Source organism: Peromyscus leucopus, chromosome 8a, assembly GCF_004664715.2.
Source record: "Peromyscus leucopus breed LL Stock chromosome 8a, UCI_PerLeu_2.1, whole genome shotgun sequence".
In the NCBI taxonomy this organism is placed as follows: Eukaryota; Metazoa; Chordata; class Mammalia; order Rodentia; family Cricetidae; genus Peromyscus; species Peromyscus leucopus.
In genome coordinates this window covers 39,777,357-39,791,661 of record NC_051085.1, presented here as the reverse complement: position 1 = coordinate 39,791,661, position 14,305 = coordinate 39,777,357, and the positions used below count along the sequence as shown (strand labels likewise).

Here is a 14,305-nt window from a genome sequence, read left to right as displayed (position 1 = left end):
CCACAAGTTGTCCCCTGACCTACACATATTCAGCATGGAGACACAACACACACACACACACACACACACACACACACACACACACTTAAAAATAATTTTTGGTGGAGACACACACACAATTAAAAATAATTGTTGGAACACAGTGGATTTAGTTTGGAGTGTCACATGTTCTGAAATGGATCACGTCTATCTTGCTGTGAAGGAAGGACTAACTAACTACTCCCTGTCTTTGCCTTTGAAGCGTCTCTTTCAGGGAGATCGTCGTGAGCTTGCTCTCTCACCAAGTACTGCTCCAGAACCTGTACGATGTCCTGCTGGAAGAGTTTGTCAAAGGCCCCTCTCCAGGAGAGGAGAAGACCTCGGTCCAAGTGCCGGACACCAAGCTGGCCGGCTTCCTCCGATACATCTCCATGCAGAACCTGGCTGTGATATTTGACCTGCTGCTGGACTCCTACAGGACTGCCCGGGAATTCGACACGAGCCCAGGGCTGAAGTGCCTGCTGAAGAAAGTGTCCGGCATCGGAGGCGCCGCCAACCTGTACCGCCAGTCTGCCATGAGCTTTAACATTTACTTCCACGCCCTGGTGTGCGCAGTCCTCACCAACCAGGAAACCATCACTGCCGAGCAAGTGAAGAAGGTCCTCTTCGACGAGGAGGAGAGAAGCTCCGATTCCTCACAGCAGTGCTCTTCGGAGGATGAAGACATCTTTGAGGAGACCGCCCAGGTGAGCCCCCCGCGAGGCAAGGAGAAGAGGCAGTGGAGGGCACGGCTGCCGTCGCTCAGCGTGCAGCCCGTGAGCAACGCGGACTGGGCGTGGCTGGTCAAGAGGCTGCACAAGCTGTGCATGGAGCTCTGTAACCACTACATCCAGATGCACCTGGACCTGGAGAGCAGCTTGGAGGAGCCACCCACCTTCAAGAGCGACCCCTTCTTCATCCTCCCCTCCTTCCAGTCTGAGTCGTCCACCCCGTCCACGGGTGGCTTCTCCGGGAAAAATACGCCCTCGGAAGACGACCGCAGGGAGCACCTAAGTGAGCCCCTGAGCCTGAGGGTGGGCAGCGGGGACATGCTGATGCTGCCTCCCAGCCCCAAGACCGAGAAGAAGGATCCAGGCCGCAAGAAAGAGTGGTGGGAAAGCGCCGGGAACAAGATTTGCACCATGGCTGCGGACAAGACCATCTCAAAGCTGATGACTGAGTACAAGAAAAGGAGGCAGCCGCACAACCTGCCTGCCTTCCCCAAGGACGTCAAGGTGGATAAGAAGGGGGAGCCCCTGGGGCCCCGCGGTCCGGATTCCCCACTGCTTCAGCGGCCACAGCATCTTATGGACCAAGGGCAGATGCGCCATTCCTTCAGCGCAGGCCCAGAGCTGCTGAGGCAGGAAAAGAGGCCCCGCTCCGGCTCCACGGGGAGCTCCCTGAGTGTCTCTATTCGAGATGCAGAGGCACAGATCCAGGTGAGTTCCAGCTAGCAGTTTTCTGGGTTGCAGAAACCAGAGGTGTCCCCGTGCACAGCCTGCGCCTTCAAAGATGTGAAACCAGCAAGGGAAACTGAGGATGAAGTTTGAGTGCTTGCCTAGCACGCGAAGAGTCCTGGGTTATATCCCCAGCACCTCCCTAAACTAGGTATGGTCAGTCCTGCAATCATAGCCCAGAGGAAGTGGAGACAGATATCATAAGTTCAAGGCCTCCTTGGCTATGTTTGAGCTACATGCTGTGGGCAGCTCAGGATGTGTGTGTGTGTGTGTGTGTGTGTGTGTGTGTGTGTGAGAGAGAGAGAGAGAGAGAGAGAGAGAGAGAGAGAGAGAGAGAGAGAGAGAGAGAGAGAGAGAACACGAACTGGTGCATGGCAGGAGATGTAAATCATATCTCCAAGTCAGAATGACTGGCCCGAGGTGTAGCATCTGCCTGAGAAACAAATTTTCTTCTCAGATCATTTCAGAAACCACTTTTTCTATATGTGACACACATAATTGAGAAGTAGAAAGTCACCTGTGTAATTAAGATGCTAAAGCGGATAAGAATCAAGGGGCTTTAACTGGCCTTGAGCCTTCCTTCTGTCATTTGAATCCGGCACGGAGGATATTCTGTAGTTCTGAAGCAGTGTATAAAGGAAAAGGCCAGAGTGAATGCTGCTGGGTTAAGATGAATTATTTAAACCATCGTTAGCACGAATATAGTGCGTCAAAATGAGTTTGAGGGGCAAACAGCATCGATGGTGTTTATTCGTATAAGAAAATATGGAAACAAAGAACTAGGGGGATTCTAGGTGAAAATCCTTTACTGTAGAGTCTGGCTAGAGATGCAGTACTTCAGAGGGTGGGGGGACCCTAGGAACCTCTGCAGTGCATACATTTGAAATGAGCATGACTTTTGCAGGAGTCATGCCTTTTCCTTGGAAACATATTCAAAAGAGAAGTACACTTCATAAGACAGAATCTGCCTAAGTTTCCTAGACCATTTTCTTCAGTACTAGGGGTGAACCTAAGGCCCCATGCATTCGAGGCAGGCCCTCTATGCTGAGGAACATCCATGGTTTGGAGTAGGTTGATCTTTTTTTTTTTTTTTTTTTTGTTCTATTCATTCACAGTTAATACAGAAAATACTTGGAAACATTTCCATATAATGTTTGACACAGAAATCATCAAATAGAAGTATACAATGTTGACAGGAGGCAGTACATTTATAATTTATAACCCCAAATGTATTTATAAATTAGAAATGGAAAAATCTACAAATGAAATTATGAAGGTTCGCCAAAGTCATTTAATCTGTCAGTTTCTCATTCATTTTTATGTCTTAATAATATTCTATTGTATGAATAAGCCACATTTTATTTCTCTCCAGTATTTGATAGCTATTTGAGTTGTTTTAACTTTTTTACTATTAGCAACACACTGCTGTAAACCTTCATGTACATGTTTCATAGGTGCACATTTCAGTAGTTTGAGGATATATTCCTAAGGGTAGAATTGTTGAGTAACAGAGTAACAATGTTTTGCATTTTGACCAACCACCAAACTGTTTTGCCAAAGTGGCACACCATTTTACAATCTCACCAAATCCTTGTTTTTAAGGCTCTGATTTTTGTACAAAAGCATTCAATCATTCTGTCAGACCAAACCAGGAAAAGTAAGCTATAGTTCAGAGCTGTTCTATTCCATTTACTATGCAAAGCCATTCTTGGCGTTTGCAACTCTCAGCCCTTTTGAGTATTCTTGCAGTGTTCACCTTTTCCTCCACCACTTTTTTTTTTCTTCTTTTTTTTCTGGTTTATTTCTATCTATTACAAATGTATAAAAAATCCTCCATCAACGCTGCTGATAGCAGCAGAACCTTGAGAAATATACCTTTGGTTTGCCTCAGGAAAGGAACACATATTGTACTGTAAAGTTTATAAAATTGGCGCAAAACATTGTGATAATGTTACAATACCAGTTTTAAGAGTTCAGTGACTAATGGGGAGCCGATGGGATACATGCAGAACTGTGAAAGCGATCTCACTTAGCCAGCTGTACACGTAGACTGTAAATCTACATTCAGATCATTTCTGAAGTAAGACTATCATCTCAGTTTATCTGTTGAGGTCAACCAGGAAACCCTAGAATATACCTTGATTTTTGCAAAAAACAAAATAGGGGGAGGGATTTCTTCAGCATTTCAGTCCACGAGTAACAGTATCCTAACAGGCAAAGTGTTCTCTCACTGTCAACATAGAATGAACTGCTGCTGGAGGTCAACTTGGGCTTTAATTTGCATTAGCACTTACATGCATAGTTGTCCAAGTTGTTGACCTCATGACTTTAAAAAGTAACTCTAAAAAAGTAAATGGCCCTTCTTGGAAGACTAAAGAAAGACATCCAGCCATAGTTGTAAAAAGTCTCATCAAAACAATATACCCTTTTATGAATTACGCCTCAATTAAAAAAAAAAAAAGTAGCCCCAAATAAGAAGCAGCTCTGAAAAAGAAAATATAACTTAAGATATTTGAAAAAAACAAGGTGAATACAGGTTCAAAAATAATTAAGATACATTTTCTTAAGGCTACCTAGAATTAGGCTTTAAAGAATTCTACCATTTCAAGTTTACCACTAGTTACTAGATACCTATTTACAAACAAGATGTTCACCTTTTTTGTTCCTTTATCAAGAGAAAAATCTACCTTCAGACTATGAGGATGGTGATGGGGAGGAACTAGAAAACAAGATTCAAACAATCCCATGCAAAGATCACATTTTTCAAATGGAAGAACTCCAAACTGGACTAGAAGATCCAATCACTAAGACACTTTCCATTGAAATGATTTAAGTACAACTACATGGCACCAAGGTTTAGGCCTAATATAGGCCTGACAACCAAGTCCTTGTTTTCTGGAAGAAAGGCCTCAAAAGTCCCACTCAATTCCACATAACAATACTTCAAAGATCAATTAGGTTTTCCTTTCCTTAATATTTTTGTTTTTGACTTCTAATCTTAAAGACTAGATTAAAACTTAGCTCATTTCCCAGAAGGCATTGCTTCCCTTTGCTCTATGAAAGAGTCCACCAAGACCTCTTCCTCAAAACCATCTAGCCCCCAGCCTCCAGCCTGTGCTTGTGATGCATCTTTCTCAACATCCTGAAAAGGTAATGTAGGTAAAATATGCTCATAAACATTAAAACATTAAAACTAGTTGTTAGAAAGACATAAGTAGCTTTATAATTTAAGTTTTAGAACATAAATACTTGCAGCTTAATCTGCACTGACAATGATTGTCGAAGCCTAGAATTCAACATTTACAAATTCTCATTCACACACACAAAACACACTATTATCACACAACTTGTGTCTTGAGAGAATCTTCTGCTTTTTAAATCTTTGACCTCCCAGTCAATCCCAAGTTCTACCAACTTTTCCGAGTTCTGGTAGTTACCTGGACCACTGAGGCATTGCCACAAGACTTCTTCTCTTTTGAAACATCCTTTTTCTCTAGATATTAGGATAGCTACACCAGCTTGTTTCTTCTGTGGTGTATGTTGATGTGGGATTATCTATTGCTTGATTTTTCATGGATGTGTTTAGCTTCTTTGGGTTGAATTTTCCCTTCTAATGCTTTCTGTAGGGCTGGGTTTGTAGACAGGTATTGATTATATCTGGTTTTATCCTGGAATATTTTGTTTACTCCGCCTATGGTGATTAAGAGTTTTGCTGGGTATAATAGTCTGGGTTGGCATCCGTGGTCTCTTAGTGTCTGCATGAGATTTGTCCATGATCTTCTCGCTTTCATAGTCTCTATTGAGTAGTCTGGTGTTATTCTGATGGGTTTACCTTTATATGTTACTTGGTCTTTTTCCTTTGCGGCTCTTAATATTTTTTCTTTGTTCTGTATGTTTAGTATTTTGATTATTATGTGGCGAGGGGACTTTTTTTTGGATCCAGCCTATTCGGTGTTCTGTAAGCTTCTTGTATCTTCATAGGTAATTCTTTCTTTAGGTTAGGAAAGTTTTCTTCTATGATTTTGTTGAATATATTTTCTGTGCCTTTGAGTTGGTATTCTTCTCCTTCTTCTATCCCTATTATTCTTAGGTTTGGTCTTTTCATGGTGTCCCAAATTTCCTGGACGTTTTGTGTTACGACTTTTTTGTCTTTAGTATTTTCTTTGATTGACGAATCTATTTTCTCTATCGTGTCTTCAGTGTCAGAGATTCTCTGTTCCATCTCTTGCAATCGGTTGGTTATGCTTGTTTCTGTAGTTTCTGTTCGTTTAGTCAGGATTTCTATTTCCAGCATTCCCTCAGCATGTGTTTTCTTTATTGTCTCAAATTCATTTTTCAGATCTTGGAATGTTTCTTTCATCTGTTTAATTGCTTTTTCTTGGCTTGATTTGATTTCTTCCCATTTTTTGTTTGTTTTTTCTTCCATTTCTTTAATGGAGTTTTTTATTTCCCCTTTAATGGAGTTTTTCATTTCCTCTTTAAGGGAAGTTTTTATTTCCTCTTTAAGAGAGTTTTTCATTTCCTCTTTAAGGAAAGTTTTTATTTCCTCTTTAAGGTAGTTTTTCATTTCCTCTCTAAGGAAAGTTTTTATTTCCTCATTGAGGGAATGTTTTATTTCTTCTTTAAGGGCCTCTATCATCTTTTTAAAGTCATTTTTAGGGTTGATCTCTTCTGTTTCTTCTGTCATGGTATGTTTAGGTCTTGCAGGTGTAGAATCACTAGGTTCTGATGTTGCCATATAGGTCTTTATGTTGTTGCCTGTATTTTTGCACTGGCGTCTACTCATCTCTTCCTCTGTGCGGTGCAGGTGGTGTCTGTGTCTGAGGTGCCTCTCTTGTTCTAATTTTTAGTCTTGGTTTAGTAGGGTTCTTGGTTAAATTGGTGCTATTGGGCTGTTTCTTCAGGGACAGCTGATTTCAGTCGGTGAATTATATACTTATGAGTCTGGTGATCTGGTTTAGTGGCTGGGTAGTGCCTTCTTCTGTGTTCCCAGGTCACGTTTTGTTCATTTGTCAACTCCTCAGCTGATCTTGTTTCTTCAGACTTCAAACTGTAGGCATCTGAATCCTCTCCCAGATGGGTTTCAGCTGAGCAGGGTAGTCTCACCAACACCTCCAAGTTGTTGGGTTTCACAGGATCAGCAGTTGGGCCCTGGGTTGTCCCCAGACGGAGTGCCCAGACTCGCCCTGGTTCTGACCTACGGAGATAGCCTCTTCCCCAGGTGTTGGGGCGTCCCTGTTCCAAGCTGCGTCTGCCCGTCTCTGTTCCCCGGGCCTGTCCACCCCTGTGGCTCGCCGCCACAGGCCCACCTGCATCCACTAGTCTCTGCCGCTGGGCCTTTATGTCCCTGTCAGCTGCCGCTGGGTCTGTCTGCCTCTGCAGGTGGCCAACAGGCCTGTATATCTCTGCCGGCTGCCACCACGGGCCTACCTACCTCTGCTTGTCACTACTGCTGGGCCCATCCACCTCTGCGGGCTGCCACCGGGCCTGTATGTCTCTGCTGGTTGCCGCTGGGCCTGTATGTCCCTGTCGGCCGCTGCCACCGGGCCCTTCCACCTCCGCGAGTCGCCGACCTGCGTCTGCCCTTCTCCGCCCCGTGGCCTGTCTACTTCTGTGGGCCGCCGCTGCCGGGCCTGAATGTCTCTGTCGGCCGCCGCCGCAGGGCCTGTCCACCTCCGTCTTCTTGTCTCCACCGCAGGGCCTGTCCACCTCTGTGGACCACCGCTGGGCCTGAATGTCTCCTCCGGCTGCCGGTGGGCCTAAATGTCCCTGTCGGCCGCTGCCGCCGGACTTGTCTACCTCCGCGGGCCGCTGCCACAGGCCTACCTGCGTCTGCTTGTCTCTGCCATCTTGAATCCTCTCCCCGACTGGCAATTCTTCGTAGGTTGATCTTTTAAAGTATCTAGTAGCCATGAGACACTTGTTTATTCTTTAGCAGATAAGTGTCTTGGTGACTCCTATATCTTAATTGCTTTTAAATGTGTTGGGGTTTTAATCTCCTAAATTAAGGTAGAATTATCCCAAGTGATCCAGGTGTTAGCAGATAGCTAACTGAACTAACTAACTAACGCCCCATAGACATTTCCTCCTGTGTTTTTATTCTTAATAGTTTGTGAAGGCTAAACCTAAGACATTCCTCATGTTAGATGATTCTCTTCCCTTCCTTCAATATGTGAAGTGAAAACCAGTTTCTTACAGGCACATTAAATTATTAGAGCTAAATCCTGAGAAAATCATTTACCGATTTCCAGAGCTTAACAACACTGCCGTGCAAAACCATGAGATAGCCAGTAATTCTCTTGCATCCTTTTCTCATAGGCATGGACCAACATGGTGCTAACCGTTCTCAATCAGATTCAAATCCTTCCAGACCAGACCTTCACAGCGCTCCAGCCAGCGGTGTTCCCATGCATCAGCCAGCTGACCTGTCACGTGACTGACATCAGAGTCCGTCAAGCTGTGAGGGAATGGCTGGGGAGAGTGGGCCGTGTCTACGACATCATCGTTTAGAGGACTCAGATCCCCATGGTCAGAGTCTGCCTGTCCATCCAGCTGATTGCATTTTTCCTCCCACCAGCCCACTCAGACTAGGTCTCTGAGAAACTAGTTCTCTGAAACCTAGGACAAAGCTTTTTCCAAGCTCTCCCTAATTAGCCTTGGGCTAGTCTGGATGCCAAAGTGGTATCCAAGTGACACGGTGATCTCTGGCCTTGCACATTGCTACAGAAGAGTCTGCATTCCTTGATACATTTCTAAATCTAAACTTAATTTCCAAGTGCATTTGCTTGCAGTATTATACCCAAAATGGGTCGTTTTCAACAACTCTCCTTTAGAAGCCCTAGGCCGGTCCATTTAATCCATCATTTTCAAAATCAATGTAAGTCCTAAGGAAACATTTGCTGGTAAGTCAAGCTGATACACATTCGATCAGAAGAATGTTTATATTCTGATTATAGTTTGGTTGGGAAGAAAACTGCAAAAGTGTATTTTTCCAATGTTCTAATCAAGAAAAATGACTTCTAAAATGTATTCAGGAACATTTCAACCTTATGCTTAAGTTGTTAAGATTTTCAGGTTATTATTCACAACTTCCCCAGGTAAGGTACAGTTGTGCCTTTATTTCTCTGTTTCTAAAGGAAGGAAATTCTTTCCTAGCATGATTTTTAAGTCTGTGGCTCGGCAGCGCTTGAAGCACCCAGGGGTGCGCACAGTCACAAGACTTTGATACTGACTACCCTGTGTCCCATGAGTCTTTGCTTCTGTCCCCAAGGCAGGCAAAGAAAAATGGTGCCTTAGTCTTTTGTTGCACAGACATTTCTACGCCCCACAACATTATCTGAACATAAGGTATGACACTCGGAGCTTAAGAGAGATTAAGATGCAATTCATTTTATATCAGTATCCTTGGGAGGACGTGAACTCAGTCCTCCACCTGGTGAGCATACTTCTCAGGGGAGGGGCAGGAAGTGTGGGTTGGGGGATACAGCTGGAAGGGGGTGGGCTAGGGACTGTGACAGAATCGTTGTAAATCTTCAACTACAATACAGTTGTGAAATAATGGTGTCGGTTATGCAAACTCTAGACCGAGTGGGAAGAGACAAAATGAATTTAGAAAACTATTTTTTTTTCTATATATGAAACACTTCTCTCTAGCAGAGTTACTCTCTTTTAACTCATGTGATTCAGGCCAATATTTTAAATGTCTATTTCTTTGTCTAAGTATTATTGGAAAGTTCATTTGAAACATAGAATCATATCCGTTGGGGGTTAGGAATTGAGTCTGAGGGTCAATCCCTCATACTTAGGAACCACTGAGCATCCCCACAGCCCTTACCATATGTTTTGTATGTTTCTTACATTATAATAAAAACTAAAGCTTTTCAGACAAGCCAACTTAAACTCCACAGTGTAGGATTAGTTACTGAGGCAGATGTGGCCTAAAAATGTATTCACACAGCATCCTCTCAAAATGAAACTTCCACGCTTCAGTATTGAAGGAGTTAACAGAGGTTGAACTTTATCCAGTGATAATATTCATAAATGTTGCCCTCCATGAGAACTACGTAGCTATCTACAAGGTCAAAGCAAGGTGCTTTGGCTTGCTTGGGTGGTCAAAAAGAAATCTCCGTTCAGCATGCCCCCTAAGCAGATCACCGAATCTGGGGGACGTTTTCCTAGTCCCACAAAACAATCTCTGCCTTCAGAGACAGGGACTCAACTTGGGTAATAATCTAAGTTTAAAAATTGATCTAAACAGATGTTTTGGCTCCTCTGTTTTCTAGCGCTGGGAATCAACCCAGGGTCCCATAAAAGGCACGCAAATGTTCCCCACCACGGAGATGCATCCCCGTCTCTCAACTATATTTGTTTGAATAAGCAATGAGTTCTTTTATCTACAACTTTAGATTTTTATATACCTTGTAAATGTAGTTGAGAGTTAAAGATTTTGCTTTGTCTTTCTCAACAAAAGCAGTATAATTTTTGTTGAGTTATAGCTGTTTAATTTTGTAGATTCTTCGGGGATCTGTTCTTGGTCGGCCTATAAGTACCTCACTTTACTGGAAAGAGAGCCGCGGTTAACCACATTACAGAATTACAGCATGTCACAAAATGTGACCTTTCGTGAAGTATATAAGCCAGTTCCCTTGTACATATGTCCCAGAAGTAAAACCCTGTTCTCTCACAGACTGGCTAGAAAAGCATGCGAGACTAGCTTGTGAAAGTGTTCTTTAACATCCCGATTGTGGCCTGAGAATAAAAAGATGAGATGTAGCCAATGTTGGACCCAAGATGTCCTTACCTGCAATGTTGGCAACATTGGCAGATCCTCCCATCATCCTCTGAGAGTCCCTTCCAAGTCCCACATTGTTCTCAGACAGCCCCCAAAGCTCTCTGTACTCCAGAAAAGACATCTGCATCCTTCAGAGTCCAGCTAGAGGGAGGGGTTTATGGTTTCAAATGGAACATTGATCAGTGCAAAGTAATGGCCAGTGAGTGAGTAGTCCGTCCTTCAGGTGAGAGGACACACAGGTAACCAGGCCCCTCCCCTCACTGCCAATCAGTCCCTCTCAGTAGCTAGTCTCGGGCCTCTACCCTTCTCTTCTCTCACTCAGCGTCTGAATGGAACCAGTGTTGTTTCCTGAGTCCCGTAGGCTGAAGGTCAAGGTAGGGTTTTGAATTTTAAAACAGTCATCATCTCTGTATGTACCGAGGCGAGCAGAACACGGTTTTGCACGTTGCTTCTCTTATATTTACTGCCAAAGTTTTATTGCTTGAGGTTGAAATGTTCTGCCTCCTTTGCTTAGAGAACTGTGCATCATGAAACAGAGAACCCAGCACCACAAAACCAGGCAGCCCGGGGGCCTAGCTATCAGCCCAGCAGGGTGCACACTCTCAATCCCAGTCCTCATGAGGTGGGAGCAGGAAGATAGAAATTCAAAGCCAGCCTGGGCTACATGGGCTGAAGCCAGCCTGGGCTACATGAGGGCCTGTAGAGCAAGCGATCAGGTTTAATAGTGGATCACAGAGCCTCACTTAGCCCCTGCAGCTCACTCAGTTTTTAGCCATGTTTAGGCTGTCCCTTGACACGCTGTTGTTTTCTTGTTCCCTTCACGAGAGACACAGCTTTCTTCATGAATGCCAAATGTTACCGTTTTGGGGGTCATTTAGTCACTAGCGACTCAGGAAGATGCTTACAGACACTACAGCTCAACTTAAAATATTTTAAATCAAGCCAGACTTACGTCTCTAATCCCAGCACTGGAGAGGCTAAGAAAACAAGAGGATTGGAATGAGTTCAAGGCCAACTGGAGTGAGTTCCAGGACAGCCTGGGCTACAGTGTAAGAGCCTGTCTCAAAGACCACAAATGTTAATGTCCAAAGTCCTTTTAACTTAGATTTGCTGGTATGATGATCAACGCATGCTTTCTGTTAAAAAAAAAAAAAAAAAATACTTCCACAGTCAATGAAGAGAGTCCAATAGCCTTAATTACAGGAAGGTAATACAGATCCATCATCTCCCCCAAAAGAGAACAGCACGACTTAGATAGAAATGATTCCTTTTTAAGCCAGAAAACCTATGGCTGGAGAAATAGCTCAGGGGTTAAGAGCACTTGCTGCTCTTGCAGAAGACTCGGGTTTGGTTCTCAGCTCTCACATGGTGACTCAGAACTATCTCTTACTCCAATTTCAGGGAATATGATGCCTTCTTCTGGCCTCTAGGGGCACCAGGCACACACATGGTATGCATACATACACGCAATTACTCATAAAATAAAAATAGTTGCTGAAAAAAAGGAAAAATCTTTTATCAGTCCAACCAAACTAAACAGAATGAAGATCTTTTTTGAAAGAGGTGACACCCTGGGTTACTTTATAAAACCTGGGTTTTCTCCTAGTCTAGTCCACAGATCCAGAGAGGTTCATGATTTGCTCAGGATAACAAATGAAAGGCAAAGTGGTTTGCAAGGAAGTATCCCTGAACACAAAGGCCACACTTTCTCATATATTGAACTGTCAGTACTGAGTAAGATCTGCAGCAAGAGAGAACGGGAAAACTGCAAGGCCTTCCTTAGGCGATTAAAATGAAAATATTTGCTTCCTAGACCTATCTGGAGTATTATGCAGATTTTAAAAGTAATGTCTTTATAATGTATACCAAAATCTAGATGTGAACTCTAAAGAAAATATTTAGTGTCACATTAAAACCCCAGTAACGTTGAAACAATGGGGTCCCTGCCACGCCTGGATGACTGTAAATACAGAGAAACATGGCAGCCTGCATGGGCATGTGTAATTAATTCAGGAAACTTTTCACCTATCATTTAATCAACAAAGTGCCCCGTAGCCAATGGAGCCCCTTTGCCAGCTTCTCTGGCAAGTGCCAAGCCTACGGGTCCCCATCAAAGCTTGGAGACACACAGAATAATCCATCTCCAAAAATGTACACATCCTCGGAGCAGGAAACAGCAATTTGTACAAAACGGACCTAAGTTCTAGGTAGGACAGTATGTGTGGGACCATGTGCCACACCCCAACATTTCTGCTTACTGCCATAGGTGAAGAAGGAGGTGAGGACTCCCGAGTCCTGCAGAAACCTGAGGACACAAATGTGTTTGGGAACCACATAGCAGGAACCCAGCAAGATTTAGGGTGGCCTTAGAATAGTAAAGTCACGTTTTTTGAGCATTTTTTTTATTGAAAATATGAACTTGATATTGGGAAAGATTTATAAAATTGGTAAAGGGTTTGATTTATAATTATGCCCTCTTAGAAAATATATTGCCGTGATTCATAGTAGGTCAGTCTAGGAAAAGGTTGTTTTTAAGAAATCCCCTTGCTCGGGCCATCTTGTAGTGTTTGCAGTTGATATAAAGGTACCGAAAAATTTCACTGACATGTTGGGCTAGAAACACCAATTAGATGTTCAAAATATAAAAGCATTACTTTAGGAAAAACAGACAAAGACAAAAATCATACACACCCAGGATGATTCAGGAGAAACTAAGTTGAGAACAATGCTTCATTTCTTTATGAACAGGATACTGCTTATTAAAAGACAAAACTATGACAACAGTAGCACCCCACAAAACCTGTCACTGTATCATCACGCAGAGAGGTTCCAGGGAGAAGGGGCGGGGCTGGCTGGCCTCAACACTTAAGGTCCCGTCCAGTCAAGGTCCTTCAAATCTCAAGAACTGTTTTGCTCTATGAGTTCCTGTCCTGTCGGTTGAGCCAACGGTGTCTAGTTTCTTTCGTCTGAAGAACAGTGGTTCTCAAACTTTTAGCATGCATCCAAATTCACCTAAGGGTTTGTTAAACCACAGATGCCCAGTTTCTGATTCTCTCCATTCAGCTATCTGCATTTCTAGCCAACTCCCAGGCGAAGCCATTGCTGCTGCTGCTCTGGGAACCACAGGCTAGAAATCACTGACTTTTCACATCAACCTGACTTATCAAGCACTAAACTAAACTGACCCATGGGCGGACAGTTTGGGATTAGATTACTTACAACATTCCAGTTCCCCGCTCCCAGTTTTATTATACCAATAATTGGTCCCTATATACTAGAAGACAATGAATGTATATGTTGTATGGAACAGTGAGATAAGTCCAAGCTTCTCGTCTTTGTATTTAGAAATTAATTCTATGAATGATTGTTTGTATCCTGTTGACCCTTTGATTTGTACTGAAGGTAATCAAGTTTATGTGGTTTTGCATTCCTTTCTATATCATTTTAATGAGATGTTTCCATGTACGGCTCCATTAAAGCCTGGCTCCTGGCTTACAGAGGTTTTTCAGTAGTTGCTTGCTCGTCAGTTCCTTTACATCTTGAATTGGTCATTAACATTTCAGCATTTCAAAATGCTCTGACACTCCTGGGGGTACTCTTGTCTTTCCCTTAACTGTGTGGTATAAGTTAGTGTTTTAGTTTCATGTTTATCTGTAAAGAGTCTACTAAATGGCTTTGTGGAAATTTCCAAAATGAAACAATTCCTTTTGAGCAGTAGATATAACTGTCTTGACTTTTCAGTAAATATTGTGTTTATAAAGATATCAGCACAATGTAAACTAATCCTTATTCCATCTGATAGGACTATAGAAAAGTCAACCTTTGTACTTTGAGAATCCAGTGAAATGTTAACCCAAATACAGATGGGGCCTAAGTCTATACTTTAACTCTCTTGCTCAGTTAATGAGCTCTAGAAATTCATTTTTGATTAAAACTTAAGGACCATATAATAGGAAGAGGAAGAACTGATGATTTGTATTTTTACTAAATTAAACACCCAAGTAAATTAAAATTCGATTAATGTAATCCCAGCTACTCA

General features: G+C 43.0%; 1 protein-coding gene across 1 annotated transcript in view; it reads left to right on the top strand.

Moving 5' to 3' along the window:
• Arfgef3 (ARFGEF family member 3) overlaps positions 1-8,947 on the top strand; it is a 180,457-nt gene extending 171,510 nt beyond the window's left edge. Inside the window, 2 exon segments of the mRNA XM_037200384.1 lie at positions 242-1,457; positions 7,794-8,947. Coding sequence (XP_037056279.1) covers positions 242-1,457; positions 7,794-7,985 — 1,408 coding nt within the window. The 3' untranslated portion in view covers positions 7,986-8,947.
• Positions 8,948-14,305: the final 5,358 nt, after the last annotated feature.